This window comes from Macroventuria anomochaeta (genome assembly GCF_010093625.1).
Source record: "Macroventuria anomochaeta strain CBS 525.71 unplaced genomic scaffold BU25scaffold_17, whole genome shotgun sequence".
NCBI classification, from domain to species: domain Eukaryota; kingdom Fungi; phylum Ascomycota; class Dothideomycetes; order Pleosporales; family Didymellaceae; genus Macroventuria; species Macroventuria anomochaeta.
The window spans coordinates 588962-611830 of NW_022985378.1; the positions used below are offsets into that span (position 1 = coordinate 588962).

At 51.8% G+C, this 22869-nt stretch overlaps 12 protein-coding genes across 12 annotated transcripts; 2 read left to right on the plus strand and 10 right to left on the minus strand.

Moving 5' to 3' along the window:
• Positions 1–593: 593 nt before the first annotated feature.
• On the minus strand, positions 594–3743 carry BU25DRAFT_368501 (uncharacterized protein; the record flags this gene model as incomplete). The annotated part of the gene is made up of 6 exons (XM_033703898.1): positions 594–1571; positions 1626–2316; positions 2406–2633; positions 2677–2824; positions 2885–3347; positions 3400–3743. The coding sequence occupies 6 exons, from the start codon at positions 3741–3743 to the stop codon at positions 1040–1042; spliced, it is 2406 nt and encodes an 801-aa protein (XP_033561652.1). The 3' UTR covers positions 594–1039.
• A 1654-nt stretch (positions 3744–5397) lies between these two features.
• On the minus strand, positions 5398–6537 carry BU25DRAFT_411071 (DUF636 domain-containing protein). The gene is made up of 4 exons (XM_033706454.1): positions 6493–6537; positions 5956–6289; positions 5793–5876; positions 5398–5735 (listed from the first exon to the last, which is right to left on the minus strand). Exons 2-4 carry the CDS (start codon positions 6199–6201, stop codon positions 5589–5591), a joined length of 477 nt encoding a protein of 158 aa, XP_033561653.1. The 5' UTR covers positions 6202–6289; positions 6493–6537; the 3' UTR covers positions 5398–5588.
• Positions 6538–6886: 349 nt separating this feature from the next.
• On the minus strand, positions 6887–7370 carry BU25DRAFT_65885 (uncharacterized protein). The gene has a single exon (XM_033711994.1). The coding sequence runs from the start codon at positions 7207–7209 to the stop codon at positions 6928–6930; it is 282 nt and encodes a 93-aa protein (XP_033561654.1). The 5' UTR covers positions 7210–7370; the 3' UTR covers positions 6887–6927.
• A 161-nt stretch (positions 7371–7531) lies between these two features.
• BU25DRAFT_341955 (uncharacterized protein) lies at positions 7532–8462 on the minus strand (the record flags this gene model as incomplete). Its single annotated transcript, XM_033702883.1, has 2 exons — positions 7532–8056; positions 8142–8462. The coding sequence occupies 2 exons, from the start codon at positions 8460–8462 to the stop codon at positions 7532–7534; spliced, it is 846 nt and encodes a 281-aa protein (XP_033561655.1).
• A 464-nt stretch (positions 8463–8926) lies between these two features.
• BU25DRAFT_458789 (translation initiation factor eIF4e) lies at positions 8927–10019 on the minus strand (the record flags this gene model as incomplete). The annotated part of the gene is made up of 2 exons (XM_033710236.1): positions 8927–9150; positions 9200–10019. The coding sequence occupies 2 exons, from the start codon at positions 10017–10019 to the stop codon at positions 8927–8929; spliced, it is 1044 nt and encodes a 347-aa protein (XP_033561656.1).
• Positions 10020–11038: 1019 nt separating this feature from the next.
• BU25DRAFT_440216 (uncharacterized protein) lies at positions 11039–12147 on the plus strand. Its single transcript, XM_033709157.1, has 2 exons — positions 11039–11752; positions 11801–12147. The coding sequence occupies exons 1-2, from the start codon at positions 11264–11266 to the stop codon at positions 11984–11986; spliced, it is 675 nt and encodes a 224-aa protein (XP_033561657.1). The 5' UTR covers positions 11039–11263; the 3' UTR covers positions 11987–12147.
• Positions 12054–12882, minus strand: BU25DRAFT_341970 (DUF1264-domain-containing protein; the record flags this gene model as incomplete). Its single annotated transcript, XM_033702885.1, has 3 exons — positions 12054–12493; positions 12569–12743; positions 12793–12882. The coding sequence occupies 3 exons, from the start codon at positions 12880–12882 to the stop codon at positions 12054–12056; spliced, it is 705 nt and encodes a 234-aa protein (XP_033561658.1).
• Positions 12883–14456: 1574 nt separating this feature from the next.
• BU25DRAFT_65949 (uncharacterized protein) lies at positions 14457–15115 on the minus strand. Its single transcript, XM_033711995.1, has one exon. It carries the CDS (start codon positions 14940–14942, stop codon positions 14568–14570), a length of 375 nt encoding a protein of 124 aa, XP_033561659.1. The 5' UTR covers positions 14943–15115; the 3' UTR covers positions 14457–14567.
• Positions 15116–15838: 723 nt separating this feature from the next.
• Positions 15839–18241, plus strand: BU25DRAFT_491502 (acetoacetate-CoA ligase). The gene is made up of 3 exons (XM_033711572.1): positions 15839–16166; positions 16218–17950; positions 18000–18241. The coding sequence occupies exons 1-3, from the start codon at positions 15933–15935 to the stop codon at positions 18109–18111; spliced, it is 2079 nt and encodes a 692-aa protein (XP_033561660.1). The 5' UTR covers positions 15839–15932; the 3' UTR covers positions 18112–18241.
• Positions 18242–18404: 163 nt separating this feature from the next.
• BU25DRAFT_411075 (uncharacterized protein) lies at positions 18405–19259 on the minus strand. The gene has a single exon (XM_033706455.1). It carries the CDS (start codon positions 19120–19122, stop codon positions 18889–18891), a length of 234 nt encoding a protein of 77 aa, XP_033561661.1. The 5' UTR covers positions 19123–19259; the 3' UTR covers positions 18405–18888.
• Positions 19260–20104: 845 nt separating this feature from the next.
• Positions 20105–21374, minus strand: BU25DRAFT_411076 (uncharacterized protein). The gene has a single exon (XM_033706456.1). The coding sequence runs from the start codon at positions 21304–21306 to the stop codon at positions 20158–20160; it is 1149 nt and encodes a 382-aa protein (XP_033561662.1). The 5' UTR covers positions 21307–21374; the 3' UTR covers positions 20105–20157.
• A 135-nt stretch (positions 21375–21509) lies between these two features.
• Positions 21510–22831, minus strand: BU25DRAFT_440220 (Aminomethyltransferase folate-binding domain-containing protein; the record flags this gene model as incomplete). Its single annotated transcript, XM_033709158.1, has 2 exons — positions 21510–22715; positions 22809–22831. The coding sequence occupies 2 exons, from the start codon at positions 22829–22831 to the stop codon at positions 21533–21535; spliced, it is 1206 nt and encodes a 401-aa protein (XP_033561663.1). The 3' UTR covers positions 21510–21532.
• Positions 22832–22869: the final 38 nt, after the last annotated feature.

Genomic DNA, 22869 nt, shown 5'->3' on the forward strand with positions numbered 1-22869 from the left:
GCGGCAACGGCCGAGGCGACAAAAGCTGCGAACGAGTATGACTCCTCGGTGCATGCAGAAATAGCTTGTGCAAACTACTGCAATTCTCTGGTGAGGAGGTGTTGTTGGGAGGTGAAGCGAATAGCTCGGTGGAGGCGAGAAGACAAATGAGGGAGAAGGTAATGGCAACGCCGGAGTCCGCGGCTGCTGGCGGAGAGGCTGATTACTTACAGCCTAGAGGTACCTTCCAAACTCCGACGGACAAGTCTCTCAACCTACAACTGTTCCGAGCGGGCCGTCGTACGAAGCTGGCCTTGGATGCGATTCGTTTGTGGCTTGCACGCAGCGCCACATGCACCTTCTCGAGCGTTTCGCTCGTACATGTGCGATCTAATAATCGTGATGACTGCAGACGGCACAAATGACTCGCATGAACGACTTGTAAGCAGAGCTATAAGGTACGGATTTAGGCAGCCGGCGCGCCCTCAGGTCAGGCATCCGAGCAGGAAAGGAAGGTACCTTAGGCACGAAGGGCGCAAAGCGGAGACGCACGCCGGGCACACTTGGGGGCTAAAAGGTAATCACAACCTCACTCGAGCCCACCGTGCGGAGCAGGTATCTCAAAGGGTACATTTTTTTGGTAGTTTTGTCTATGTATAGGTTTACTCTCCAATTACTAGTACAATACAGTGTTGTCTTTGATTTATCAGCATCAAGCTGTCGTTCTGAGTGAGCACAGTATTCGCGTCCATCTATCCCCCGTCATCTCTCGTGAGCACATGTTCCAGCCATGCTGACAATAAATACAAGTATAGGGTTGAAGAGCAGTCAGACGCTCAATAGTATGTACAGCGAGCGTCATCCTGCCAGAGGGGAAAGTGAGTCGTAATTTGTGAGTGCCAATAACCATGCTATGCAGTTTGAGATGTCCGTCCCAGTCCAAGTACCATTAACCATACTCCTGCAGCTGTAATGCATTAAAAGATGACAAGTAAAGATTATCTCAATCGATGTGGGTATATCCCATTCATTCTGTGTTGAAACCCCGAGATGTGAGTGGCTACCTGCGACTCTGCTGCAGCGCCATCACAGCTTGTTCAAGCTGCCGTAACCGTGCATCCTTCTCTTCGTTCTCGTGGCGTAGTCTCCTGATCTCAGCGCGGAGATCCTCATCTGCGCGATCAGAGAGGACTGAGTCAGTGACTCGTTTCCGCTTGAGCGAAGGCTCCTCGCTGTCACGGTACTCCAAGTTACGGACATATGGTGACTCGGAGGCTTGATGGCTCTCGACGGTTGGTGAGCGTTCCATGGTGTCACGTCGAATGACTAGGCCGTGCATGTCCGCTGACATGCTTGTCCTACGATGTACGCGACGGATGTGCTCAGCAAGGTTCTCCTTCCGTGTGAAGCCGGCTCCAGAGCTGCGCTTGCAATCTGTAAAAGGGCAGAAGAGTGACTTCTTGGTGCCACCGTGCATCTTGTGTACTTCGCGTTCGTGACGCAGGAGACCACCGCTGTATGTGAAGCCTTGCAGTTTCTCGCATCCTTTGACGAGACACTTATAAGGCCGATCATGCTTGTCCATGTGCTTGCTGCAAGAAAAATCAGTTCAACGTCTTCGAAATCGATATTGCGAATTCACTTACCTCCACTCACACTTTCGGTCGAATGTAAGTCCTGAGCATTCTTGGTGCTTGCAGATCATCTTTGCTTCGTGGTTGCGCGGTGGCTCTTCGGCACGCTTGTAGGAGTGGTTCTTCCGCAAAGATCCGTCATGCTCATCTTGCGAGGAGATGTCCTCGGAAAGTTGTCTTGTGTGAGTGTGAGGGCTCGACATCGTCCTTCTCTGCTCGCCAACGGGTGATGGGAGAGCATCTCCTGACATGCTGACCGGAGTAGGCATATTCGAGTTTGAGTTCATGGAATGTGAGCGTTCGTGCTTATGGTGGATCTGCGATAGTTGTATTGTTGATCTGTTCACTGGTGGCAAGGTATTTCCCATGTTGAAGAGGTCGATGGTGGTGTTGTTGTTGCGTGGCGGGCCTGAGGCGTACGATATATGATTTGGCCAGGCCGCGAAATCCGATTGTGGCGGAGCAAACACCTCACTACCCGTTCCCGCTGTCCCGGTGACTCGAATGCTTGGAGTCTGTGTAGGGTTTATCAGATGACGCGGACTATGTTGTGGCAAAAAGTGCCAAGGCTGTTGGTCAAGGCTATTGGGGCTAAGCTGCGTAAAGGCCGTAATCGTTGTGGCGCCTGGGTTCTGAGGCAAATAATTATTATCGAAATATATGGGGTACTGCTGAGGGCCAGCCCGATAATAAGTACTCTGGCCTGACCCAACGTTAGCTGTGAGCGACTGCAGGCTGAAACCAGGTCGTTGTGGGCGGTCGTAGTGACTCAAAAGGTAGGCTATTCCTTACCTGGGAATTGGGGCGGTGCAGCAGGCGCCAACGAACCAATCGGCGATAGGTGGGTATCTGTAAGGTTCGGATGCCTAGATTCCAAATGTTGCCAATCGGGCGGCCAGGTATCCGCGTTTCGTGCTTCGAACACATCACTCTGAGGCCCCACTGTCACGTTGTCGCCAGTTTGCTGTTGCACCTCACGTTGCGGTTGTGAACCAATCAACTCAAGGCCGAAGTTGAAGTCTGACTAGTTTAGCTACTGAAACACCCTCACGAGCATGCGAACGCAACATGCGAAACCTACATTCAGACGATCCTGGAGCGGTCCATGGTACATCGACGTGTTGAAGCATACGAGATCCTGGGACGCGATCATTGCCACCTTCGGAGCCCGCGGACGCATTGCCCCAAGAGTTGTAAAACATCCAACAGACCTGGTCACCCTCAAGTCAGCGTGCATTCTGATGTTTCAGCGAGATATAAGATGAGCTTACACCCCATAACACAGCCAGCGATGGCTTGATAGTCCATGGAAAGGAGGTACTGAGGGGCCGTGGCTTCTCAGCGAATTCGGTGAACCAGCTCAGGAGCCTTCGCTGCTTCTTGTCATGCCCACCCCGTAGGAGCTCTTCAAGCGCTTTGCGCACCTGTGCTTCGATGAGCTCGGTCTGAAGTCGCAGCAGCAAATGCTCATAGTTTGCAACAAAAGTCTCGTCTATGTTGAGCCCAAATTCTTGACCTTGTGCTGCAAGCCAGCTGTCACTGAACTGGGAACGACAGTATGACAGTGTCTGAATAGTCTCGTAAGTGGTCACCAACAATCGATTGACTTCCTCCAAGGAGCAGCGTTCGAAGATCGGCGAATTACTGTGCTTGAGAAAGAGCTTGTTGTTGGTCGCGTTCGCTGACAGGGCTACTCCAACAGGACTGAGCTTGTCGTCGACAGAGCTTAGCATGCTATGCCGGAAGCTTAGTGGATGAAACCAAACGGAAGCTTGTTTTGACGTACTGTTGCACCTCTTCACCAGATTCGTTTGAGCGATCGAAATCATCCAGGCCCGACGTACGTAGCCTAAGCACTGGCCTAAACGACTTCTGGTGGCTCTTGCGGTACTTGCAAATGCGGTTGGCGATGTGCTGCGGCTGCTTTGCGTTGCGGAGCCCAAGTCGGGACAACCCTTCAGAAAATCGCCTCAATGCCTTCCGATCGGTGGAAACCTTGTGGCCAAGCTGAAGATCATCGTCGAAGCTCCTTTGTACACGTGGCTTGACACGTCGACGTAGTTGAATGACAAAGTGAAGCACCTTGAGGGCGAGGAGAACGTTCGTTTGCTTGCGTCGACGGATCGCCATTGTGACGCAGCTTTTGGGCTCCAAAAATGCGAAAGCGAGCGGACGAACTCCAGGCTTTGCCTCTCGCGACGTAAGCCATTTCTATATGTGTTGGTGCTATGCTGGCGTTGCAAGGCTATGATTGTTAATGGCGAACACAACCGGTGACTGTTTCTCGAGATTCAGGGCGCGCAAGCCCGTCGCGGTGCCACGCCAGCTCTGATTCGCTGAGGTGGGGTGGCTGTGCCGCACGCCACGAAAGCCAGGCAGGAAGGCATCACTCAACGCTTTTTCTTTACTCTATCGTCGTCGATATCAGGCGGAGGACTTGATCATCCCTCCCAGGGGGTGAGGCGCAGCTGATTGTACATCACACGGCGCTCTGTCAGGCACACTCTGCTTGCTTTCAGACGTGCCATGTACCCGTCACGCACCGCTATCATGCCCGTGGGGCTGGTCGCTGCCTTGAGGAGGCCACCCTTCCACATCCGGCACGGTTCTTCATGCAGTTTTGCTCAGAAACGATCGTGAAAATCTACGACCCCACAAAACCTGATGAGCAGATTTTCACATGGATGCCTGGATACCTTGGTGCTTCAGCGATCTGAAACAACCTGGAACATAGTTCTTGCACTGACGTCTCGCAACCCGCATGGAGCTCGACTATGCCTGTGGATCCCCAACATCAGATTAGTCAATCGTGGGGTTGTTTGTAAACCTCGCGTTCGTGTTTTTGAAAATTCCATTTATGGTTCACTCTCAATAGGGCGAAGGCATTGAGATCGGGTTGTTACAACAAGACTGAATACCTCCGGGCTCACTTCGACGGACTCTGCAGATGGCTGGCAAAGAGACACACGAGCTGTGCTAACAGCAGATAGATTTGGGTCGATGTTGTCTGGGATATCGCCCTTTCTAGCAGGTGTAGGATGAAGAGCGCTCTAACATGCAACGACCTTCAGGATGTTCCTCCCGCGATACCGAGGGAGAATCAGCAGTGGATGCAGACATCTACGACTTACGCCAGCAACTGACGATCTTCTCGTGTTGACAGCCCCATCCTCGGTACCGCGGACTTACACCAACTTGCGAGAGTCAAACTCGCCGCTTGGCCTCCATTTTCGTTCCATCTGCGTCAATCCACTTTTATGCAGCCTCCCTGCCGCATGCCTCAAACACACCCCTGAAAACCCAGGCGCTCGGTACCTGAGGAACAGAACGGACCGGAACAGTTGCGGGATTGCAACTCTTCCAGAAGCTTGTTCGCGGCAAGAAATGCTTGAGTGTTGTTTCGTCTTACGATCGGCAGATCGCAGTACCGAGCCATACGAGCCTTGGGCGACAGGATACTTCAGACACAGAATAGACTCGGTCCAAGAATATGAGGCATAATTACCATACGTCAGAAGCTGTAATTAGATCATGAAGGTAACCGGCACCAAAGTTGTCACCGTCAATCGGTCATGGACTGTTCGAAGTGATGACAGCAAATATGTTCATGGCTCACTGCCTAACAACCCCTTGTCAATACGTGATAGTCAGCTGAACTCTTTCACTCCATCGGGAGCTCTCCAAACTTCAATCTTAATTCGGGGTAAATACTCGCTTAATCAAATGCCCAACTCCAATATGTGGCGGTGTAGGCCGCTGTAGTACACTGATAGCTACGGTGAACGACAATGTAGGACTATCGAGTTGATGGAATACTGCGCTGAGTTGCTATCTAGCTAGAAGAAGACGACTATATACCTGACCTGTAACACACTAGACTAGGGTAGTCTACTACGGGTATAGTCAGACCTTGTACGGATTGATTGATAGCGCGACAAAATCGCTATGCAAGTAGACCAATACGTCCAAAACACCCTACTGTTTCCAGAACTGCGCTTTCCCCGGTACCTCAGGCAACCATCCTTCTCTTTGCGAACAGTAAAACTCTCCCCTTGGTTCGAAAGCACTTGAATCATCAAGTGATCCCAATGCAATCTGGCGGAAGTGGTCCTTAGCTTGCTCCTACAAGCAGTCAGCATACAGCGACCTGGGACGTCCAAGACAAGTTGTTATACGAACCTCATAAGTACATATCGTACTCCCGCACTCGTTGCAGAACTCCCTGTACGAATAAGACCCCGACCCGTTATCAGACTTGTGCACCTGCATCCGTCAGCTCTGTCCGCCCCCCCCCCCCCCTCAATTCTATCTGGCAATAAAACACGAATCAAAGCAAACATACCATAACCTTCTCCCCCGTCATCCGCACACCCGTAACCGGCACCTTAACCGTAACCCCAAAAACACTGCCAAACGTCTTCTTGCAGTCCTTACAATGGCATACCATCGTCCGTGCTTCATCCTTCGTCGCGAGTCGGATAGTGTATGTGAGTTTCTTACAATAGCAGCCACCCGCGAAGAGTAGCGGCTCGGTGGGCGAGAGGTTTGGCGTCGATATGTGTGGGTCTCGAGGATTAATATATGTCATTGTTGGTTGGATGAAGGGGCAGGGGACGAAGTAGAGGAGGTGAGACTTTGGAGCCGAGGTGAGCGCCAGGTTCGGATGCTACTGCGAGCTATAATTGAAGCGTCAGGCTATCCGAGATCGACAACGGTGCGGTGATGAAGTGAACGGGTAGTGAGTGTGCGAAGAGGTAAGCAAAGTGACAACTTGTCTGACAAGAGCGACAGATGCTTGAATATGAGCTAAACCCAAGCCGTACGTTGATAATTGACGGGTGTGAATGGAATTTTCGAAAGTCAAAAGGGGGAAACATGCCATTTGTAACAATCCCATCCCTCCGCACAGAGAATTGCATTTCTCCATGCCCGCGCAGATCGTGCTCATTCGGCAAGCAGCGAATCACGTAGCGCCCGCGGCTTCGAACTCATGGTTTTGTTTCGCTCGGTCATCTTGTCCGCGGAGGACGAGTTAGCCTGCACAGAGCGCGACGAAGACGCGAATAATAAAGCGGCTGCTGGCAGCCAGATTTGCACGGTAAGTACTGGTTTAGGAGGAGACCCGCTATGCTACATGTCGGTGTCGGCAAGTGGGTCGAGGAAGCGTGTTATTGGTTGATGAAGCATTGAGTGCCCGCCAAGGATGGCATGTGCGCGGGAGCCGGATCTGCTGTAGAGAATGTGCAACCACAGTCAACGTTATTTCCGTGGACATGACTGAAATGTTTGACATGGTTGGACTCTGGTGTGAATTCTAAGCATTTGTTACGAAGTAGCAAGAAGTGACAAAGAAGTTTGATTCGAATGTGTATTGATTGGACAGGTATTGCTCGAAAGTCTGAATTGTGTGTACTTTATGCTGGGTTCGAGTGTTGGAGATAAAGCAGACATGGAGTGTCGTTCCCTGAGTATTCATTACATTTAATTGACCACCCTCTTTAACTGTCAGCGCACAACCCCCTCCCCCAGAACGCTTGCGGTTCCTGCGACGGTTGTTGCCGCAAAGGCCCTCTGAGCTGGTCGGCTCGACGAGCATCACAGTGCGTATTGCACCTCCGTTGTCACGCAAGACTCAGTAAGACTCTCACAAGAAGACCTGCCTCATATGCCATGACCCGAGACGTGTGGTCGTACCTGACTGTGCAGACATAGTCTTGAAGCACTGTTGGATGAGAAAGAAAAGGTTGGACAAGCTTTGAACAAAAGAGGAGACTAGTTCCCTACGATACAGAGAAGACGTACTGTGTTCATGTCCACAGTTAGTATAGTACAGCACCAGCGCTTCAATAACCAGGTCGCTGACCATGCATTGTGCCAATATTCATCCTTCCACATACACCCCACCTATCATCGTTCGTCTATCCCCTCAGACCTAGCAAGAAGCTGCCGCCCGTCTTCCCGCCGTCAGACCCCGCAGTGCCACCGGGCAGGTATGAGACGTTGGGATTCCTGGCCAGCATCTGCGCAATGTCCTTCTGCGTCTCGATTCTTCGAATCATGATAAGACCGTCACCGCTCTTCGCCACCGCCTTGGAGATTGTGTCGGCAGCCTCGGCCTCACCCTCAGCCCGAATAACGTTAGCCTGCCTCTCCTGCTCGGCCTTCTCCACAACGAATCGCGCGCGCTCGGCTTCTTGCTGGGCAATCTGCTTCTCCTCGACAGCCTTGGTGAACTCCTTGCCGAAAGTCATGTGTGTGATGGAAACGTCCTCAAGGGCAATGTTGAATTCGCTGGCGCGCTTGAGCAGGTCGGCGCGGATCTTGTTCGAGACGGCTTCACGCTGGGTGATGAGTTCGGCGGCGTCAAATTGCGCAACGATGGCTTTGAGGACTTCGTTACCGATCGAGGGGAGAACGCGCTCGTCGTAATCGAGGCCGAGGTTCTGTGCAATGTTAGTATGCATTTCTTTCATGTGAACCTGTGCATAGCGCTGTAGCTATTCGCAGAATTGCTGTAGGAGAACGCACCTGGTAGATCTTAGGCAGCTGCTTGACCTCCGGGCGATGCAGCACCCTCAGCGTTAGAGTAACCATCTGCAAGTCCTTGGATCCGGTGGTAGTGCTGATGTTCCTCGGCCGTGTGCGGACATCGAAGACAATGGCGCGCTGCAGCCAAGGGACCAGGAAATGTGTGCCCTCGTTGACGACCTGCTCTTTCACTCCGGACAAGCGGTCGAAGATGACGGCGCGTGTGCCACCCTTGACATCGTAGATGGACGACTGTGCGACAGAGAAGGCGATGGCACCGGGGACGACCCAGCGGAATATCGAGCTTGGTAGGGCAGCCATGGCGATGTGTGTGGGCGGATGGGGTAAATCGTGTTGCGGTGCGGCGAGGTCGATGGCGTTAATGTTCAAAAGTGAGGAGCTGTCATCGATCGCCGGAGCACGGACGTTTCGGCGCCAACTGGATCTCATTCGCCGCCCACCGTATTACAAGAACGAAGACATTAATTAGCATTCACAATAACTACAGGTGCATTTTTAGTGGAGTCGTAATGGTAAGAGCAGGGCAGTAAGGGTAATCAGGTCAATGCACGCAGATATGGTGTTGAATGAGAGCTGGAAATATGCGTTGTGTTGATGCTCCGCTAATTGTATGAACATGTGTGATCGCAAGTAATGATCAAAAACAAGCAAGTACTCAGTACGCATCCCAGTCAGAGTGCATCGGATGCACAAACATGCTGACCCGCCTCAAGACTTGTGTCTGCTTACTGTCGAATTGTGCAAGAAATGTCACGACTCAGGTCTTACGCCTTGGTCTCCTGATCAATGAAGCCCTTGTGCTCGTTGTGCGCCTTGTACCAGTAGCTATCCTCATTCTTCGGCTGGAGCTCGGGCGACAGCTTCTCGAGGATGACCTTGAGCAGTTTCTCGCGTCCCGCCTCATTCTCTGCGTCACGGTTCCAAACAGCAATCTGCACCGCGTTCCAGCGGACAGAGTACGAGAGACCACAGATGTCATCGTTGAATGCTACAAGTTATTAGTAAACCCATTTATCTATGCCGGGTAATCCACTTACAGGTACGCTTTGTCTCAACAGCACCCTGCAACACGTCGCCAACTGCAAGCAAGCAGAGCTCGTGCCAGAACTGCGGCGCAACGTCCTTGCTGACCTTGAAGTACCATGCACCACCCCGTGCATTTCGCGGGTCTTCCCACACTGGCTTGATGCCCATGTGGAAGAGGTGAATTGAGTCTCGCAGCTTCAGGCTCTCAACTGGAATGTTGTTGAAGTGTTGGTAGAACTCCTTGATGCTGATGATCTGCTCGCCGAGCGGCTTCGGCCGCGATGCGTACTCTTCTGATTGTACTGTCTTGTCCTTGGGACCGCTTTGCTGTCCCTTCTCTGCCCAGAACATCCATCGGAAGCGGAATTCGGGCACCCGGACGGACTTGAAGATCGAGTTCAGCATAGCAGATCCACGTGCTGGTGATGCTGTGGCGGACTGCTCTGAAGCTGATGCCGGAGGCAAGTCAGAGGTGCTGAGCACCGGGAAGCGGCCGGCCATTGTGGGAAGGGGAGGTGAAGTACGGAAGTTGAGAGCGATAGTCTGGAGCTTGTTGACGTCTGAGCGAGCTGCAAAGATCCGTTTGCAGTTGGCGATGGCGAGGTCGTTCTTGATGTCACTGGTGGTTTCGGTAGGTCGAGTGCGAGGCTGAGCAGCTGCAATGTGCCCGGAAGTGGAGGATATGAGAAGATCGAGAATGTGTTGCAAGCCAACCTTGGAGTCTAGCTTGGTCTTGTGGGTCGAGAAGTCAGGTTGGAGAGGCTTCTCAATGTTAGCGTTGTGGGCTGCAGAGGCTCTGAGCATGCCAATAAGGCGAGCGGCTTCGGCCATCGCGACGATTGTGCAGAAAGTGAAGAGATGCGGTGGGGATAGAGAAGTAGTATAAAGGTACAAGAAGAAGAGGCGGACTTTGAGAGAGAAGTTGAAGGGACAGAGGTGAACCCAGGCAAAGTATATGGACGTCCCAGCCTCCAGATTTTGCGCCGCAGACAGAAGTAGCGCTTGCAATAGCAAGATTCACTATTGTTGGCGGCATTTTCACTGAGGGGCTGGGTGTGACATCGGTGAAGGTGAATGCCAGCGATGGGCAGGTGAAGGGCGAGGTAGCAGAATGTTGCATTGATTGCGGCGAACGTTGTTAACAGGCCATGTTGATTTCGAAGAGACAGGGTTTTCGTATCTCGAGAGGTGTGCATTTTGCCGTATGTTTCCAAAAAGATGTTGTCGTGAATGCCAAGGGTTGGTATCAGACGAGAATGGAAGGCGCCAGGTGGGCAAACACAGCAGAGCTGAATCCCCAAGTTTCCGGTCCTGGATGATGGAATCACGCAAGCAGAAATGACAAGAAAATAAGGACCAAAGAAAGAGACGTTCCTGCAGTCAAACATGTACGTACCGGGTCAAAGAGAGGTCACGTCGTTGTCCCCTGTCGCAGCCTTGTTGACGGCTCGTATACCCCGCAGAACGTCGTGTAGTAGCACAGCGAAGAGCACCTGGACACTCGAGGGGATGAGGAGGAAGAGAGTTGGCAGCACGTCAATAAAGAGGTGAGGTGCGGTGAGACTTGGCCAGCTGCATTCCTATTAAAGGCATCTGTCCAGTGAACAAGTCAGCAGCGGGAGCTGCAGCCGCCCGTTCTGGCGTTTCAGTGCGCCGTTTCACAACCCCTGCTGACACCAACAAGAGGCCACGCCTGAGGCCCGCAAAAAGGCGCAGGCCCAACCGCTACCGGATGGCGTCGCCCTTGGCGTGGACCATGACGGCTGCGGGCCGCTCATTGGGCCTGTTAGACATCTTGGATCTCAATTATCGAATGTTGAAAATACTAGCCACGATTCAAGAATTGTGCGGTTCATGTGCTGGAGAAGACTCTTTCATGTGACGTCGTTGGGTTGCATTCGAGTTCTGGCTTGCACCTGAGACCCCCGCGGCGTTAATTCGCCCGCTTCCCCAAATTTGACAGGTCCTGTGATCTTTCTCCCACCCAAAGCCCGAGACGGTTCGGGAACCACCACCTCCGCAGAACCACTGTGCTACCCGTATGCCTCGAGTCTAGTCTCACAGCCGCTGCTACAATGACCTCCCCTGCTGCTCCGCAACTCGCCCACCGTCGTAAACGCACAAAAGTTTCTCCCGAAAACAGCTCTGAGCCTTCTGTTTCCAGCAAGTCAGGTTCTACGGTCAAGGCTTTGAGTGCACCTGCCGAATCCACCGATGCCAGCGACTTAAATTCCGGCGACGAGAGCAGCGAGCTATCTGAATCAAGCGAAGAGCCCAGCGACCTGAGCTCCAGCGAGGACGATTACGAAGAGTGTACCAAGATGGACGTCGAGATACCAAAAGAGCCAGAGGTCGTCAACCTGAGGGCGAACAGAGGGAACAAGCCCACGTACAAGCTGGACGAGGGGGAGTTTGGCCCAGACATTAGAACCTTCTTGAAAGATTTTCTGCCCCAGTTGAAGGCTGCAAACAAAGAGCTCGAGGCGCAGCGCAAGGAGGGTACACTCAAGAAGCGCGAGATCGACGCAGTCGATGGAGAAGAGGATGAACAGTACATCGAGATGGTAAATGTGTTTGCATGGAGCAGCCAACGTATACTAACAACGGTCTAGAACCTTGGTCTTGGTGTGCTTAAGATGAAGGACGCCGACAATAGCTCAGTGAGTAGCAGCGACAGCGAGATGAGCGACAATGAAGACACTACAAAGGGGAAAGACGTTCTCGGCAAGCTCATGGGTCAAGAGCAGGCAAATGAGCCAGCTGGCATCCAAGAAGTCAACGAAAAGCAAGGCTCATGAGGCCGTCATCACATTCATTCGTCAAGTATGGAAGATGCACTGTTCGCCAGCGAAAACGCAGTGCCTTCTATGACTCCTTCTCCCCGCTGTGCCCGAGGCCTGCCTTCGCCCACGTAGCGTCAGCATTCCGGTGGATATCTGGAACCTCGATATACTCGCGCACCTCCTTCTTGCGCTTGTGGTCCGTCCCGAACCGCTTATCTCGGTCCTCGATAATTTTCTCGAAGTTCGGCATCTGATCAGCTGATGTATAACTCGTCATAAGCTGTGGTGGTCCAAGGGGTAGCTTGTCTCCTCTATCAGTCTGCCATAGATGGTAGATCTTGCCGTAGAGATGAACTACTTCCTCCATCTCCTTGTTTTCAGCAAGCTCCCAGGCAGCCTCTGGGACGGCTTTGGGCTTTGGCATGATTAGCATGCCGGACTTGACCTCGAACACGTGCGAGTGCCACAGCTTTTGCTCTTCTTCATCGAGAGTCTCATACAGATGCGGCTTGATCATGTACTCTGTACTATGCATCAGCAAGACTCATGTGGGCACACGCAGTGAGGTTTCATGGAGCAGAGCTTTCCGAGACTTACCGATACCAATGATGCGTGCTGGCTGCACAGGTGAATCGTACAGGATGCACTGTCGCACATCGTCGTTCAGATGTGCGCAATAGTGGTTTGCCTCAACAGCATCTCGCTTAGGGTCATGTGCGTACGCATGGAAGGCGTTCAGGTGCGCGCAGATCCTCTGCACAGGCTCGAAGTTCTACCACTGGTTAGCGTCCAAGAAGATCAACAATAGCATGTATCATTACCTGAACAGCAGCGGCCCCAGTCTCAAGAGTCTTGTTCATCAAGCTCTCTGGCTCGCCAGCTGTCTTGTTGGTGACTGGAAGCGAATCCATGTTGTGGCAGGCTTTGTCCGACATGTGCGTTTTCGGATACCTTTTAAATGAGTTACTCGGGTCAACGGCGCTCTGCTATGGTTGCATGCACAAGCGTTAACCGTGGACTTTGAGAAGATCAGTTGATAATTATGGACCAGGATTGACGTCATCATGATTTGGGATTCGTCACGACGCGAACCACCGCGGTAACAGCAACCGAGTCGCAATAGAGCTGCAAGACACCGCAGATGCCGTTAGACGCCGTTTCTTGACCTGCATAGTTGCAAAAGAGGATTTGTCGTCACTGAAGAGCAGAAACGGGGAACCATCACAGGACAGAATAGCGCACAAGACAGGCCTTTATAAATCTATACCTAGCACAGCACAGTCTGCTATCATTATCCATTCTTCGCGCCTGTCTGTTCATTCTGGTTCTCCCTCTATCTCGTGGTCGTCGTCATATGTACTGATCACATCGAACTATTGAAACCTTCGCCCTTACGCATTCCCTGCGCCCTACAGTTCTGACACATGCCAGGCCTCCAATCTACCTTGTCGAAAACGTATTCCGGACAACTTCAGGTATTTAGATGTGGGCGGTCATGCATCTTGCAGCTGATCCATTGCCAGTTGTTGTTCTGGACGAGGTGGTTGCATTGCCTGTAGTAGTCGGGTCGTTCTATACACATGGTTATGGCTGCTTCTTGATCTGTGTCGAGATTTGCCTAGTTGATATCTGTTCGTGAGCTGTGAGTGCTGGAATTTTGAAGGTTCGAGGGATCTTGTTATATGCAGGAGTTGCGTAAATAGATCATCATGAAGAGCTTTGCTCACAGTGCTGCATCAACCAAGTCGTCTATTTAGAAACTCTGCTGTTATCCAGCAAGTCACAGCCCAGTAAACCATTATCGACTTCCTCTCTGTGAAATGGAATGCGAACTACCGCTCCGTCACGGCCAGCGTGGATGAATCTTCTTCTCGAACTCCAGTCCGGTGCGCAGAGTATCTCGCTTTGCCAATGTGACTTCTCAAAGTCCTTTTACCACCATCATTCACAACTGCCCGAATACCTTACCGGATCACTTCACCCCTCACTCATAACCTCAGGTCCATCTTCTCCAGGCCTTTCGCCCATTCTTCTGCCACTCTGCCTCCTTCAACTCTTCAGGTGAAGGCTGCTCGCCCAACTGAGGATGTCTCCCACACACCCCACCTTCGTGGCTGATGGCCTGAATCGAACCGAGGTGCCCGTTGCACATGTCTTGCATGCGTCGCTGGTAGTAGCTGCAGCGTGTGATGCTTTTGGGGATGAAGTTTTTTACGCAGCCGCAGGTCGTGTAGCGTGTTGCTTTGATGCCGCACATGATTGGGCTGGTGGTATCGATGAGGTTGACTTGTGCTTCTCGATGAGAATTTACGGTCTCGATATGAGCAAAAAGATGAAAGCTATGGATCTGAGAGGAGGAGATGGTGACGACTGATGAGTCTGGAGGTGTACAGCCCTTCCACGCTCGCGCAGACAAGCACTATATGAACACATACTGTGGCTGAGGCGTTGAGTATGGTGTCAAACAAACGACAACCTCTTTGCATGGCATCTCACTGAGAAGTATACTGTGATGACGACGTACACGCAAACATAGACATCGACAAAACGACAAGCTTCACCGATGTTTGATGCGATGATAAAGACGGAGGCGACATCATGCCCTTTGTGATGAGCAACGAAGTCGAAAGACAACAAGGATGGACAAAGACTGCGAATATCTGGCGTGCTTCAACAAGCGGTTGCTTGGGGAGGTTGTTTGTGCCAACGCGCATTGTGCGAGCTGCCTGAGGCAAGGCGGTTGATTGTGTTCTGGTGACATCATGTTGAGTGGGCTTGAGGTGAAGGTCTCGAATCGCCAAAGGAAGGAGGAGTATATGTTCATTGTTCTCACGTGCATCACAAGACTGAAGGTATTGGTGAACGTGAGCGAGGAGGCTGTCAGAAAGGCGGTTGATATTCGGTGGGTGCGCAAGAAGCGCAACCTCGGTTGCCGCCAGCCTCTCTTCTTCTCAAACCATTGTTCCAGCATTGCATGTACATGCTTCCACTCGGCCCCTCCATCGGTTCATCTTGCCAGCCGCTGTGAATTCGCTGCTATTATCTCCCATCGTACCTACGCAAAGTTCGCCCTGGGCGTTATCCAGATGTTCTTACGCCTGCACGCCGTCCAATGACCTCAAAAATCGGACCATGCGGTCAGCAAACCATCGCTGCGACTCAACTGCAGATGATGTATGATCCGCCGTTGGCACAACATTCGATAGCCGGCTCACTACAGTAGAACAAAAGTTTGGTCGCGAATTTGAGCTCGGGCCACAACACCACACAAATGTGAAATCAAACATTAACTTCACAGCAGATTTACTCAACAACCATGTCTCAATACAGTCAAGCAGTTAGCAGCAATCAATTACCAGGCCAGGAATTATCAACATGCCTTTGTGACAGTATTATAGCTGCCATAGAGGGTGGTTGTCATGGGTATTTCCCCCTTACATGTACTGGCCAGCTGTCACGGGTATTTCCCCTTACATGTACCGGCTGTCAGGCCTGGCTGATGATATAGTACTGTTCCGGCTAGAGCTCACCATTAGAGTGAGCCGTGATACCTTTTGGCTTGCTTGGCTCAGTGGGCCGGACCTGAGTCTTGACATAAGACACAACCTCAACAGTAAACCCTAATGTTCTGTTGTTATGATGTTATAGTTGTGCAAACAGAAGGCAAGGTGTTGGTGTTTGCAGTTTTAGTAAGGGAAAGTAGCTGTTCGCGGTGGGCTTATTCTCCCGCACCGCGTGGGCGGGTGTTGCGCGACGCCAGGCGGCACGTGCGCGAACACGGTAAGGCTAGCGTGTCGGCAATGACATGGGGTTGCGGCTTCCCCAAATGAGGGACCGTTCCGAGAAATCAACAAAATCCCTGTGATAGCCGTGACTTCTCCATATCGCAGCGCACACCCCGAGATCCGTACTAGACCCCAAACTTGTCCAGCAACTTAACCTCTTGCTATAGTACTGCACGATGAATGGCACAAACGGGACCAATGGCACACCGGTGGGTGCAAAGCTCCTGTGGAGACATTCCTCCCCAGAGAGCACCCCAATGTACCAATTTCTCCACAAAGTAAACTGGACGCACGGACTGCAGTTGTCGACATATCCTGAGCTCCACCAATGGAGTATTGACAACATTGATCAATTTTGGCAGGACGTTTGGGAGTTTGTGGGCGTGAGGGCTCAAGGCAAAGCAACAAAAGTCAGACGTTGATTCTCTAAGCTGGGCTCTCACATACTGATCTGATAACAGGCAGTGGATTCAAATGCTCCTATGTTCCCTCGTCCGGCATTCTTCGAGGGTGCCACGCTGAATTTCGCCGAGAACCTACTCTTTCCCGCCCAAGAAGTCAGCCCAGAGTCGCCTGCCGTCATCGCCGTAACCGAGACAACACGCGAAACAGTGACATGGAAGGAACTGAGGGAAAGAGTCAGGCAATGTCAGGCTGGTATGAAGGCTCTCGGAATACAAAAAGGCGACAGGGTTGCTGGCTATGTCGCCAACCATACGAATGCGCTTGTTGCTATGCTGGCTGCAACGTCACTGGGAGGCATCTGGACAGCAGTCAGCCCCGATACAGGTGTACACGCTGTACTGGAGCGGTTAATACAGATCGAACCAGTCATACTCTTTGCAGACAATGCTGCCTTCTACAACGGCAGAAGTCACCCAGTCATACCCAAAGTCAGCGAGATTGCAGCTGGACTGCCCTCTCTGCAAGCGGTCGTAGTCTTCCCTACTGTGTCATCGGTGCTTGTGGATCCGAGCTCTATCAAAGTATCCTTGGGCCAAGCTTACGACTATGCGGCGTTTGCAACACTTTCGAAGAACTCAGAATTGACGTTCGAGCAGCTCAGTCCCGACCATCCTGTCTACATCCTCTACTCAAGTGGTACAACTGGTTCACCAAAGTGCATCGTCCATGGAGCCATTGGTACACTTCTCCAGCACAAGAAAGAACACATCATTCACTCTTCGATCACCCTCTCTTCCCGCCTTTTCTACTTCACGACCTGCACATGGATGATGTGGCACTGGCTCGTCTCTGGTCTAGCTTCTGGGGCCGCAATTGTACTTTACGACGGTTCACCTTTCCGCTACATTGACAGCAGCAACCCTTCGACATCCGTGCCAGATGACCTTGCCATGCATCGTCTGATTGAGGAGTACGGCATTACTCATTTCGGTACCTCTGCGAAGTACCTGTCAATCCTCGAGCAGAAATCAGTGAACCCCAGGGCTGCAGGTCTTGCGTTGAGCAAATTGGAAGCAATCTACTCCACAGGCTCGCCACTCGCACCTTCAACATTCTCCTACGTCTACTCCGCTTTTCCCTCAACCATCAACCTCGGTAGCATTACGGGTGGTACAGATATTATCTCCCTCTTCGGTGCACCAAACCCTCTGATACCCGTATATGAAGGCGAGATCCAAGCCGCTGGGCTCGGCATGGCGATCGCTGCGTTTGACTACACCGGTGAAGACATCTCATCTACGGGCGAGCCAGGTGACCTTGTCTGCACAAAACCCTTCATCTGTCAGCCTGTCGCATTCTGGGGCGGGGAGGGTTTCAAGAAGTACCAGAACTCATACTTCGACAAGTTCACTAACAAGAAGGGAGAGCGGATCTGGCATCATGGCGACTTTGTACGCTTCAACCCCCAAACTGGCGGTATTTGGATGCTAGGGCGAAGCGATGGCATCCTGAAGCCGGCTGGTGTGCGATTCGGCTCAGCAGAGATCTACAACGTCGTACTTGAGCACTTTGCTGAAGAGGTCTTAGATGCTCTGTGCATTGGGCGGCGGAGAGAAACTGACCCCGACGAGACCGTGGTACTTTTCTTAAAGATGGCAGAGGGCCACCAGATCTCTAACCAACTGGTGTTGAAGATCAAGACCGCGGTCAAGAACTCATTAAGCGCAAGGCACGTTCCAGCTGTCGTCGACGAGTGTCCAGAGATACCAGTGACCACGAACGGAAAGAAGTAAGTCTTTGACCACCCCGTTCATACAGGTCTTACTAACAACAACTAGAGTCGAGGGTGCAGTGAAGCAGATCTTGTGCGGGCTGAACGTCAAAACATCTGCGAGTGTTGCGAACGCAGAATGTCTGGACTGGTATCGCGACTGGGCGCGCACGCAATAAGCATACCATATACGGAACGCAATATCATTCGTTCTTGGACAAGTACTTTGCAGCTCTGCATACTTCACTGCCCAACTCTTAACATCAGCAATGACTCTGTAGATTGACAGTTATCTCACGAATAGTCCATCGCAGTTTTACCACGTCGCACCGCATCAGTGAACTGTTTTCTTCCTGAAGAACCGTGATGTTGACGTCATTGTTCAGTTTCTCGTATTTTGATTGATTGATTGATTAGTTTTACGTCCTATGTGAGTCTAGCACTATGGAAGATGAAAGGAGCAGTAGCTCCTCTGATGATGCCAGGAGTTAGTTACAGGCGGTTGAGTTCAATGAATGTACAAGGAATAGTAAGTACTCCGTTTTCTGCTGTCCCAACTTCAATCACTCCCTAGAGGTCTACTTGATAGGCAGTAAGATGTGAGAGAAGGAAGGCCAAGTAAAACTGAGCACTTTTTTCCCTTGTTTTTTTGGTTCTGAAAAGCTGGTAGAGCCTAGGTACCTCTGCCTATGTGAAAACAAGCTCTTCTCTTGTCAACTCCCATTTTCCTATTGCATAGAAAGAAATGAATACCCCACCTGAACCCATGGACCAATCCCAATGGGATGCTTCGGATTGATGTGATGATTCCGTTCAATTTGGCACAAACGTCGGATTTCTCGAAGTCCTTGAGGGTAGACCACAAGTGCTCGAGTGACACGCCAGGCATACGCTGCATAATCAGGCAGATATAGCCCGCACTTGCTATACGATACATTGCGTAGAGTTTGGGCAAGCTATGGTAAAGCTTCTAAGTGGTGCTTGAAAAATAGAAGTGCTTGGCCTTCGATCTCTTTAACACCACGTCCGTGTTTGACAATGAAATGAGGCTCGATTGCAACCACCCTGTGATAGGATGAATCATTCCGAAACACGGCTGGTGATTCGAAGAAACGAGATTTGCTAGGTAGAGGGGACGGTAGTAGGTCGGGTGGTTTGAGGTAAGGAAGTTGAGCTGGCGCCGAAGCCATGATCGCTTCGAGCTGTAGGCTCCGTGTGCACACAGTCGTGGAAAGATGTAGGCGCGGACACGCACAGGACAGTTGGGCTGTTCACGAGTCGAGGGGTTTTTTTTTTCGTAATTATTGTTATGGACAACGCGCTGAATTGGATTGTGTTATGAACAAGGAGGGAAGCAAAGACATGGTGGAGAGCTTGGAATGTCCAACTCTGCAAACGAAGCACCGCCAAGCCCGCACCACGCCCGACTGCCAGAAATAGCTCATTATCAACGGATGCTTCTGAAAGAGCGCCCTATTCTGTCACCTAGCTAGGGAGCCAATAGCGCCTACTAGAACCAGCTGACATCAGAACGCCAAACCAAAACACCTTCCACTACCAAACCAAGGAAGAAACCAAGTGGCAAGTCAAGAAGGTCAAACACCAAGATACAAAGCAAGACAGGGGATATCTTGCCAAATGGTTAGGGTACCCAGACTTGGAGAAAACATGGGAACCAACAACGCACCTCACGAACTGCCGCCAGAAACTGGCACAGTATTGGGCGACGATGCAACAAGAGCCTCGCCCAGAAAAGATGGCGCAGCCGTGCCCCAGATTTCGTCAGATAATATATCCAGCGCACTCCAAGTAAAAGGGTATAGGGAAAGACCGTCGGAAGGGCCCAAATGACCTTCTTGCTGCTCAAGGAGGCTGATGCCTGCCTCCTTCAAAATTGCCTTGGAAGCCCGTTTGGCATTTAGTTGAAGAGCCTTCTGCACGGCCACCTCCTCACGCTTCCATGCAGCAAGGCGCGCCTGCAGGCGCTCCCGATCTTCACAATAGTCACCCATTCATTCTCGGAAATCTGGATGTTACAGTTGCAAAGGTTGCGACAAGTACACTCATTACGACGACCAGAGCGTACGTGGACCCAACAAGAAAGCCCAGAGTTACGACAATTACTATAAAAAAAAGTTAGTTCAATCAATCAATCAATCAATCAGGCAGGCACTCAATCAAGTCAGCTTCTGGTAATCTGGATAGATAGGCTAGTACAGCGTCACTCATCCACTTATGATCTGCTCTTTCGCCCTCCTAACATTCTGCCTCTGTCTTTCCCGCTCCTCCATGCTGATATTGATATTAAAATGCGCGCCCCGTATCTTCGCATACAACTTCTCCGCCGTCAAGCCCAGCACCGGCTCCGGCCATTTACCTGTGATATCCGTCTCCAGCTCATCTGAATTGATAACCACAGGTTCATGAGCGCGCAGAACGAACACAATACTGAACCTATATCTCTTCTCACCATCTTTGCCTCCATCTGGATCTCCATACGACACTACCCGATGACCACCTGCAGGGTATCGTCCATTGCTTAGACGCTCCAACTGTCTTCCCGCTAACAAGCTCGCTCCCTTCATCCCTGTCTTCTCAACCTCTTTCTCGACTTTGAACCATTTCGCACCTTCCCAGACTTCCAGCCCAGGAACATTGCCAACGACAACACTCAACAGCCCCAGGTCCGCATGTGGTTCCGCAACCTCCTTCGCTTCCCACCCCTCATACCTAAACAACCTCAACATCGTCGCCGTCTTTTGCTCGTCACGCTCCTGCATAGCCCCGCACGGTCCAACAAACTTCTTCAACCCCTTCGCCGCATCGTCAGGCTCCGGGATATCCAGACTTGTAGCTATCCGTCCAAGCGTATTTTCGAGATGCACACCCATGAGATCCCAATACCTCTTCGCCGGCCCACGTAAGACTTCAGGACAGTACTCCAGCGTGCGCAAAGTGATGAATTCCTTCTCGCCTGGGATGCAGGACCAGCCCTCTTCGGAGCCGAGTTTGTGCTTCCAGCGCGTCTTTTCGTCGGCGGGCTGCGCGAAGAAGGCTTGAGAAGCCGAGAATAGCGCTTCGTAGGCCATTTGCAGAGGGTGCGGTCCGGGTGCTGGTAGGTCCTGGGATGAATCCGTAGGTGGTGGTTGGGGAAAGGTGATGGTTGTCCAGCCGAGGCTTGAGAGGGCTTGTTGGTGGTCCGGGAGGACCAGGGGGAGGGGAGAGGGTATTAGTGCTGGTCTCGTATCAATAGGAGTGTCGAGTTGTTCTTGTTTTTTGGAGATATCTTTGCTGTTGCGCCTGCGTAGTCGCGAGATGAACTTGGTGAGGGACATCGAATGCTCAGAGGGTGTTGTGGGAGCCGCGACCGCCATTTTTGTGATCAAACTTGTTGTGAGACGATTATTGATAGTTGAAGCAGGTCTGAGGGCAAGATTTTAGAAGTTAGGTGTTGAAGTTGTGATGGTAAGCACAAACGAGGCTGATGACGTCGGCGAGCTAAGCCACTGCTAGTGCGCCGGTGAGCATATTGAGGAACACCGCAGATAAAGGGAAGATATCATGACCTAACATTTGCAAGACTCTTTCGCTTGTTTCTTACTACTCAGGCTGCAAGTGAACCATATTCTTAGGCTTGCTTTTAGCCCACAAGGTTCTCTCCCTTTCTTCAAACCACTGATGCAGCACCGGTTTGACCTTGACTACCGGCCCATTTTCTCCCACGCTGATACCAAACTCGATACCCTCTTTGTAGCTCCCGCTCTCAACGCTAATTCTCATGGGTGTCATCATCTCCAATCTGCACAATGCAAGGCCAACGTTACCGATGTTAGCGACACACTTGCCAGTTGCGCGACCCTTCTTTATCGCGCCCGTCTCGTCAAGCTGCTTGATGTCTGTTCCCGCTTCAAGAGTTGATGTCGAGGATAAAGCATCGCCGGTAAAGTCCAGCTGCACAGGTAGTATCCGCTTTCGAACAACACCGGTGTGTTTGGTCCGTATAGTAAGCTCCTGACCAACATAGCAGCCCTTCTTGAAATCTATGCCTTGTGCCAGGTCGATGTTGACTTCCATCGGCAACGCGCTCTCTCTTGGGATCTCCTGCGGCCCTTCGGCAATTCCCTGCTTATAGCGCTGCAAATGGTACTGCTGTACGTCTCGTGTCTCCAACCCATCGCCGACAAGGCCGCTGTTAGGCTTTGCAAGGATCCTCCAAAGAGTTGACTGGTCACCACGTGGATCACACAGGTCTGCAACTACCGCCTGCCGGTTGATGCCCTCTTGTGCCTGACCCCACACTGCCCACACACCCAGCTCTTCTTCTGGCACAACCTCAATGGCAACCTTGCTTCTGAGTTTGTGTCGCTTCAAGTGCTTTCTCAGCGCTTCGACCTCTGACGCATCGACTTCGATGTAGCAGCTCCAGTTTTCCTTCTCTGCCAGTAGCTCCGGATATACCCACACAAAGACGTCCCATAGCACTCGACCTCTGGAGTCGAGAAAGGCGGCGAAGAACGGCTCATGGCGGTCCGCATGAACGTTGTTCGTTATTAAGCCCTGCAAGAACTTGACTGTGTCCGGGCCGGAGAGGCATATGAGGCGGCGGTGCGGAAGAGGCGCAATGCCCGAGTCCGTAGGCTGCGGCGCGTTGTCCGCTGTCGAATAAGGACGGGTGCCATTGCTCTGAAGATCGCCAGGTTCGGGTTTCGATGTTCGGTATGTTGATCGCAATGGCTGCTGTGCTAGCTGCGGCGTACGGCGGATCCTTGTGGATGACGCAGTGCTGAACGTGCGAGCTGTGGTCAGGCGCGCGCCACGCCAGACGTCGAGGCTGCTCTGGCACGACTTGCATATATACGCAGAGGACCGTGCAAACACTGAAGTCGACGGTGTCGCCATGGTGTGCAAGGTTCGAGGTATGGTGGTTACGGATACAT

What these genes read in the sequence shown, in the direction of transcription:
- BU25DRAFT_491502 (XM_033711572.1), top strand. Translation starts at nt 15,933, where the DNA reads ATGAATGGCACAAACGGGACCAATGGCACACCGGTGGGTGCAAAGCTC. An exon ending in CTCAAGGCAAAGCAACAAAA is followed by an intron (nt 16,167 to 16,217) that starts GTCAGACGTTGA and finishes ATCTGATAACAG; the next exon opens with GCAGTGGATTCAAATGCTCC. An exon ending in GTGACCACGAACGGAAAGAA is followed by an intron (nt 17,951 to 17,999) that starts GTAAGTCTTTGA and finishes AACAACAACTAG; the next exon opens with AGTCGAGGGTGCAGTGAAGC.
- BU25DRAFT_411071 (XM_033706454.1), bottom strand. Translation starts at nt 6,201, where the DNA reads ATGACATATATTAATCCTCGAGACCCACACATATCGACGCCAAACCTC. An exon ending in TGACGGGGGAGAAGGTTATG is followed by an intron (nt 5,877 to 5,955) that starts GTATGTTTGCTT and finishes TGACGGATGCAG; the next exon opens with GTGCACAAGTCTGATAACGG. An exon ending in GTACGATATGTACTTATGAG is followed by an intron (nt 5,736 to 5,792) that starts GTTCGTATAACA and finishes GACTGCTTGTAG; the next exon opens with GAGCAAGCTAAGGACCACTT.
- BU25DRAFT_411076 (XM_033706456.1), bottom strand. Translation starts at nt 21,306, where the DNA reads ATGGCGGTCGCGGCTCCCACAACACCCTCTGAGCATTCGATGTCCCTC.
- BU25DRAFT_65885 (XM_033711994.1), bottom strand. Translation starts at nt 7,209, where the DNA reads ATGCTCGTCGAGCCGACCAGCTCAGAGGGCCTTTGCGGCAACAACCGT.
- BU25DRAFT_65949 (XM_033711995.1), bottom strand. Translation starts at nt 14,942, where the DNA reads ATGCTGGAACAATGGTTTGAGAAGAAGAGAGGCTGGCGGCAACCGAGG.
- BU25DRAFT_440216 (XM_033709157.1), top strand. Translation starts at nt 11,264, where the DNA reads ATGACCTCCCCTGCTGCTCCGCAACTCGCCCACCGTCGTAAACGCACA. An exon ending in ATGAACAGTACATCGAGATG is followed by an intron (nt 11,753 to 11,800) that starts GTAAATGTGTTT and finishes ACAACGGTCTAG; the next exon opens with AACCTTGGTCTTGGTGTGCT.
- BU25DRAFT_411075 (XM_033706455.1), bottom strand. Translation starts at nt 19,122, where the DNA reads ATGGCTTCGGCGCCAGCTCAACTTCCTTACCTCAAACCACCCGACCTA.